The sequence below is a fragment of the Procambarus clarkii genome, chromosome 71 (genome assembly GCF_040958095.1).
Source record: "Procambarus clarkii isolate CNS0578487 chromosome 71, FALCON_Pclarkii_2.0, whole genome shotgun sequence".
NCBI lineage: Eukaryota > Metazoa > Arthropoda > Malacostraca > Decapoda > Cambaridae > Procambarus > Procambarus clarkii.
Genome location: NC_091220.1, coordinates 14,522,737 through 14,530,707, shown reverse-complemented (window position 1 = coordinate 14,530,707; position 7,971 = coordinate 14,522,737). Strand labels below are relative to the sequence as shown.

Here is a 7,971-nt window from a genome sequence, read left to right as displayed (position 1 = left end):
ACGGTAGTGAGAGATGAGAGACGTGGATAGTGAGAGATGAGAGACGTGGATAGTGAGAGATGAGAGAGGCAGCAGTGAGAGATGAGAGACGTGGATAGTGAGAGGTGAGAGACACGGCAGTGAGAGATGAGAGACGCGGATAGTGAGAGGTGAGGCAGGCTAAGAGGAGAGAGTTAAGGAGATATGATTAATGACAGGAGAGGTGAGGGATAGGAGACTAGAAGCACAAAGAACGGGATAGGGGACAGAGAGAGAAGGACTATGTGAAAAGAGTACACAATCTGGTGGAAAGGAGGGCAAAAGGGAGGGTTAATGAGGGATGGGAATAGGTTAGGAAAGATAGGCATCAGGTGAAGGATAGGCCACCTCATATTGAACCCCTGAGAAGCAGCACCTATCCACTCACAACTCCCTCATAATCACGAGTCTATCCCACCAAAAATCCAAACTTTCCATCTGCTTTTCTGTTAAAAAAAAAAGCCCGTTCAACAAACCTGTGTTTACCTTCTAAATGCATCAATTTGCATAGGTATTGAATTTAAAATCCACAGTATTTCATGCTCTAATTGTGGGAGTTGATATTGTTAGGGCACAGCGGATTGTAACTGCCTTGTTAAGTCCCCTGAGCCATTTGTTATTGTTGATCGTGTCGGCCCCTTCACACTGATAAGTTATCTATTGATAACGCCAGTCAAATTCCTCGTATCTCAATATCAAGAATGCATCAATTCTGCCATTTTATGATAAATAAATTTCCTAAATAACTAAAATAATTTAATATCAAAATAATAATTATAATATAAAAATAAAATAATTTAATAATCACTATAAAATATAATATAATAATTAATATCAATATTAGAGGAGTTTTGATATCATAAAAAAAATCATTAAAAATCTTCCAGATAGTTGCCATAAACTATGTATATATAATTCCACGAAAAGATTATAATAATTTCTATGTTGACCGAAACAGGGAAACATATTCACTAGAGAATAACAAGAACGTGAACATAGCACAAGTACATGCCAAAAACCCAATGCATAATTTTATTCACTTAAGTGATTGTAATCTTTCTGATTTGGCTAATTCATGCAAAATCGTGGAGTGGAAATCACTTACTGAAAGATATTATTGAATCTTCATTTATAGTAAATAGTGAATTTGATAATAAGTTCAAGATTATATTAATTAGATAACTTTATAATTGGTAAGATTTGTGGTAAGTTTAAAATTATGTTAATAAGTGAATGTGTGTAGTACATTCCAAGAATGAGGGAATACCTAGTTGATATACACTGAATACCCCCAGTAAATACCCAGTGAATACCCAGTGAATACCCTAGTTAATACCCAGTGAAAACCCTAATTAATACCCAGTGAATACCCCAATTAATACCCAGTGAATACCCTAGTTAATACCCAGTGAATACCCCAGTTAATACCCAGTGAATACCCTAGTTAATACCTAGTGAAAACCCTAGTTAATACCCAGTGAATACCCCAGTTAATACCCAGTGAATACCCTAGTTAATACCTAGTGAAAACCCTAGTTAATACCCAGTGAATACCCCAGTTAATACCCAGTGAATACCCTAGTTAATACCCAGTGAATACCCCAGTTAATACCCAGTGAATACCCTAGTTAATACCTAGTGAAAACCCTAGTTAATACCCAGTGAATACCCCAGTTAATACCCAGTGAATACCCTAGTTAATACCCAGTGAATACCCCAGTTAATACCCAGTGAAAACCCTAGTTAATACCCAGTGAATATCCTAGTAAATACCCAGTGAATACCCTAGTTAATACCCAGTGAATATCCTAGTTAATACCCAGTGAATATCCTAGTAAATACTCAGTGAATACCCTAGTTAATACCCAGTGAATACCCTTGTTAATACGCAGTGAATACTCTAGTTAATACCCAGTGAATACCCTAGTTAATACCCAGTGAATACCCTAGTTAATACGCAGTGAATACTCTAGTTAATGCCCAGTGAATACCCTAGTTAATACCCAGTGAATACCCTAGTTAATACCCAGTGAATATCCTAGTCAATACCCAGTGAATACCCTAGTCAATACCCAGTGAATACCCTAGTTAATACCCAGTGAATACCCAGTGAATACCCAGTGAATACCCTAGTTAATACCCAGTGAATACCCTAGTTAATACCCAGTGAATACCCTAGTTAATACGCAGTGAATACTCTAGTTAATACCCAGTGAATACCCTAGTTAATACCCAGTGAATACCCTAGTTAATACCCAGTGAATACCCTAGTTAATACCCAGTGAATACCCTAGTTAATACGCAGTGAATACCCTAGTTAATACCCAGTGAATACCCTAGTTAATACCCAGTGAATACCCTAGTTAATACCCAGTGAATACCCTAGTCAATACCCAGTGAATACCCTAGTTAATACCCAGTGAATACCCTAGTTAATACCCAGTGAATACCCTAGTTAATACCCAGTGAATACCCTAGTTAATACGCAGTGAATACTCTAGTTAATACCCAGTGAATACCCTAGTTAATACCCAGTGAATACCCTAGTTAATACCCAGTGAATACCCAGTGAATACCCAGTGAATACCCTAGTTAATACCCAGTGAATACCCTAGTTAATACCCAGTGAATACCCTAGTTAATACGCAGTGAATACTCTAGTTAATACCCAGTGAATACCCTAGTTAATACCCAGTGAATACCCTAGTTAATACCCAGTGAATACCCTAGTTAATACCCAGTGAATACCCTAGTCAATACCCAGTGAATACCCTAGTCAATACCCAGTGAATACCCTAGTCAATACCCAGTGAATACACTAGTTAATACCCAGTGAATACCCTAGTTAATACCCACATAATCATCACATCCTCAGATCACCTCTATTAATGGATATTTTAGCATATGGATCTTTATCCGGTCATATATCGTTTGATATATAATCCAAAACTCTTATATCATCCGTATCTCCTTGATAATCTGATCACCAGGGACAGTGAACCCCGCCAAATATATATTTGAATATACCAAAGTTGAATATACCATTACCGCCGGGGTAATGGCGTTGGTTTGTTTGTCAACAATACTGGCAATACTCCGCCTTACAATCCTCAAGTTACTTGGCTTTGTAACAGCAAGCAACCCGTCCTCGACTCAAGTCCATTACATCCAGCGGTCGACCCCACAGACGCATTCATAAATGTTAACATGCTGTTCATTCAAAACGGGAATTTTCGCAAGTATAAATTAATATTATAATATATTAGCATATTGTGCATATATAGGCATAGGTTAGGTTAGGTTAGGTTAGGTTAGGTTAGGTTAGGTTAGGTGTTTAGGTTCTGTTGGCGATTATTTGTATTTGTAGTACGTGGGTGAAGCATTTATAGCGTTGTGGTTCGAACAAAATTCGTCAGTGAAACACTTGTTCCGGATATGTTCGAACGTCAGCAGTTGTGAGTCGTGTGTAAACCGCTTTTCATTCATAAACAGCTGGGGGGTTTGGCGGGTGCATGGAATCACTTTTGGATCTTTGTTTGGAGGACGGGCTGGTGCAAGAGTACACCTAATCTTGCAACGGCTTCCCGCCCGAGCGAGCAACATTTCCATATGATAATAGTGGTGGCAGCGCTTTGCAACCATTGCAAGGGTGGACATTTTCCACTTCAGCAAATATTCATATGTATTGTTACATATTCATATTGCAAGAGTCTGAACCTATTAAGACACAATAGGTACTCCCTATACACACTCACAGACCATTTATATATACTTGTGAAGTTGTGTTACCTAGCAGTAAAATAGGTACCTGGGAGTTAGTCAGCTGTCACGGGCTGCTTCCTGGGGGTGGAGGCCTGGTCGAGGACCGGGCCGCGGGGACACTAAAAAGCCCCGAAATCATCTCAAGATAACCCTTAAACTACTTAAACTACTACTTACTTAAACAAAAAAGACCTAACTCTTTACCTCTTACGGGCTATTCATGCCCGTGCCACCTCTTGGGCTGACTTAATCTTTATCAATCACCCTTAAACTACTAAGGGGCCTGACAGCTGAGAGGACAGCGCTCGGTATTCGTAGTCCTGAGGTTCAGGGTTCGATCCCCGGCGGAGACGGAAACAAATGGGGCAGAGGTACAGACCGTGAGGCAGGACCAAAGAGCCAGAGCTCAACCCCCGCAAGCACAACTAGGTGAGTACACACACACACACTTGCGGCTGAAGTAGACAGCGCTCGGGGGTGCTAATCCTAAGAACCCGGGTTCGATTCCCAGCCGAGGCAAAAACAAACGGGCAGAGTATCTTTCACCCTAATGCTAATGTTCACCTAGCAGTAAATAGGCACCTGGGAGTTAGACAACTGCTACAGGCTGCTTCCTGGAGATGTGTGTGTGTGTGTACTCACCTAGTTGTGTTTGCGGGGGTTGAGCTCTGGCTCTTTGGTCCCGCCTCTCAACCGTCAGTCAACAGGTGTACAGGTTCCTGAGCCTATCGGGCTCTGTCATATCTACACTTGAAACTGTGTATGGAGTCAGCCTCCACCACATTACTTCTTAATGCATTCCATTTGTCAACCACTCTGACACTAAAAAAGTTCTTTCTAATATCTCTGTGGCTCATTTGGGCACTCAGTTTCCACCTGTGTCCCCTTGTGCGTGTTCTCCTTGTGTTAAATAGACTGTCTTTATCTACCCTATCAATTCCCTTCAGAATCTTGAATGTGGTGATCATGTCCCCCCTAACTCTTCTGTCTTCCAGCGAAGTGAGGTTTAATTCCCGTACTCTCTCCTCGTAGCTCATACCTCTCAGCTCGGGTACTAGTCTGGTGGCAAACCTTTGAACCTTTTCCAGTTTAGTCTTATGCTTGACTAGATATGGACTCCATGCTGGAGCCGCATACTCCAGGATTGGTCTGACATATGTGGTATATAATGTTTCTGAAAGATTCCTTACACAAATTTCTAAAGGCCGTTCTTATGTTAGCCAACCTGGCATATGCTGCTGATGTTATCCTCTTGATATGAGCTTCAGGGGACAGGTCTGGCGTGATATCAACCCCCAGGTCTTTCTCTCTCTCTGACTCTTGAAGTATTTCATCTCCCAAGTGATACCTTGTATCTGGTCTCCTGCTCCCTACACCTATCTTCGTTACATTACATTTGCTTGGGTTAAACTCTAACATCCATTTCTTCGAACATTCCTGCCGCTTGTCTAGGTCTTCTTGAAGCCTCAAACAGTCCTCTTCTGTTTTAATCCTTATCATAATTTTAGCATCGTCCGCAAACATTGAGAGAAATGAATCGATACCCTCCGGGAGATCATTTACATATATCAGAAACAAGATAGGACCGAGTACAGAGCCCTGTGGGACTCCACTGGTGACTTCACGCCAATCGGAAGTCTCACCCCTCACACCCCTGTGTGTGTGTGTGTGTGTGTATGTGTGTGTGTGTGTGTGTGTGTGTGTGTGTGTGTGTGTGTGTGTGTGTGTGTGTGTGTGTGTGTGTGTGTGTGTCCCTTCCGAATGGCTGTTCTGCTTATCTCACAATGAACTAATTCCCACTTCATAAGGAAAGGTCTGATACATTAAGAACGAAGGTAACTGCAGAAGGCCTATTGACCCATACGAGTATTGTTAATTCTAATTATTAGCAATTATTTTGGCCCATTAATAATTAGGTTTGTAAAATCCTTTGATTAGTAATTAATAATTATACTGGTAATTAATACATTTTTTAATAAACTGTTTTTGTGAACCTAACATAATTAAGGGCTGCATATATATATATATATATATATATATATATATATATATATATATATATATATATATATATATATATATATATATAACTTGGTTATCCATTACCGCCTTCAACATTATATTATTCTTTAGGTACTGGGATAGTTAATCAATAGTTAATCAATGATAGTTAATCCACACACACACACACACACACACACACACACACACACACACACTTTCATGCTTTTAAAATTAGGTATGACAGGGAAATGGGACAGGAGTCATTGCTGTAAACAACCGATGGCAGGAAAGGCGGGATCCAAGAGTCAATGCTCGATCCTGCAAGCACAAATAGGTGAGTACACACACACACACACACACACACACACACACACACACACACACACACACACACACACACACACACACACACACACACACACACACCAGCGGCATGTCCTCGTTCCACTGGACAATACAGCAATTGGTTCTACCGAATGACCGCTGAAGCACCGGGAAGAAGACGAACAAGGAACAGACAGAGAAGAGGATAAAGAAGGAACAGACACAGACGAAAGACATACAGGAAGAGGAGGAGAAAGATAGATGACCAAGAAAGCCCAAGAAACCGTCTTATATATGACAAGTGACCCATTCCGTCAAGTCCTTGAGACAGTCAGGGACAACCGCGTGACAGTAAGGAGGAATTATGTCACCATTCACCTGGGGGTCTAGGAGACTCGAACCCTGGTCCCCCCACATGCGTGTGAGACCCCGTAGCTCTATTGACCGCGCTATTGAGGTGTCTTAATAGGGAAAGACTATTACAAATGGACACTATTATGTCTCTACTTGTAATACACACTTTGTCACTACTGTCGCACTGACGTGATCACTCACACTGTTACTACCTCGACTGGTTATGCAAAAAGCCACATTTATGCCAGAGAATGAGCTCCAAATCTTACAAGTAGGCCTATTTATGAGTTGTTTGTGCTGTATATCAATATAACAATGTATTTTCGGTGTTGGAGGCCACACCCTTTAGGCTAGCCTCACCCAATTCTTTTTAACAGTGATTGCTGTCGGGTACGTGCCCAACAGAGTTGGGTCTGGATTGGAACTCATCAAACGTGTTCAGCATGACACAGTGTCATATTTCCTACCGACCTCGTGACCATCTAGATCATCTAAAAACAATATTCAATAATTTTTTCAATAAAAGAGAGTAAGGGAGAGGGAGAAAATGAAAAGAGAGAAAAAGAAAGAGGGAGAAATGGAGTCAAAGAAAGGGAAGGGAGAGGAAAGAACAGAGGGGGGGTAGACAGACAGACAGACAGACCAGGGCACAACCGGTTGCACCTTCAAATATGTTACATTACATTTTGTAACGTAACACACACACTTGAATGGATAGCAGGTTGTGCCTGGACGCGCGTATGTATTTAACATCTGTATTGACTATTTATGTCAGCAGAATCGAGCTATTAGCTCTTGGACCCCGCCTTTCTAACCCATCTATTGGTTAGAATTCTCTCCAAACCTGCGGACAATGAAGCTTATTCCTAGAGACTTAACTATTTAGTACCAAAGCTGAGCATAACTAAGCTTAATGAGTATCTTTATATGAGGTAACTATACCCCCATATAGTTATCTCCCCCATATAGTTATCTCCCCCCATATAGTTATCTCCCCATATAGTTATCGGTGGTCACACTGAGAGACTGATGACTGATTAAGATTAAGCCACCCAAGAGGTGGCATGGGCATGAATAGCCCATTCATGCACGGGCATGAATAGCCCATAAACTGAGAGACACCCCATAGGTGGGTTTGGAGCTCCATGGGACCCACTTTATGGGGAATCCTGCTGACCTATTGACCCATGAAAACATAAGGTAGAAATTTTCAGGCATGACTGGTCGCCAACGCATTCTACACTCTACTACTCCATTCTACTAACCCACTCTACCATTCTACCCCGCTCAGGGGGACCACTGGTGAGCTTGGGTCCTCCATAATGTGGGCTGGAGGTTCTGTGTTGGAGAGATATGGTCTGTCTCTCAGGGATAAAATGAGGAGGGTGTGGGTGGATGGGGGTGTGGGTGTGGATGGGGGGTGGATTATGGGTAGGGGGTGGGTGGATAGGTGTGGACTCTCCGTCACCCCAAAACCGCACTATTGGCACCAGATTCAGTATATTTACT

At 41.5% G+C, this 7,971-nt stretch overlaps 1 protein-coding gene across 1 annotated transcript in view; it reads left to right on the top strand.

The window, feature by feature from the left end:
* LOC138356266 (involucrin-like) overlaps positions 1–7,503 on the top strand; it is a 57,432-nt gene extending 49,929 nt beyond the window's left edge. Inside the window, exon 5 of the mRNA XM_069312235.1 lies at positions 7,450–7,503. Within this exon, the coding sequence (XP_069168336.1) occupies positions 7,450–7,503 (54 nt within the window). The remainder of the gene's footprint in view (positions 1–7,449) is intronic.
* Positions 7,504–7,971: the final 468 nt, after the last annotated feature.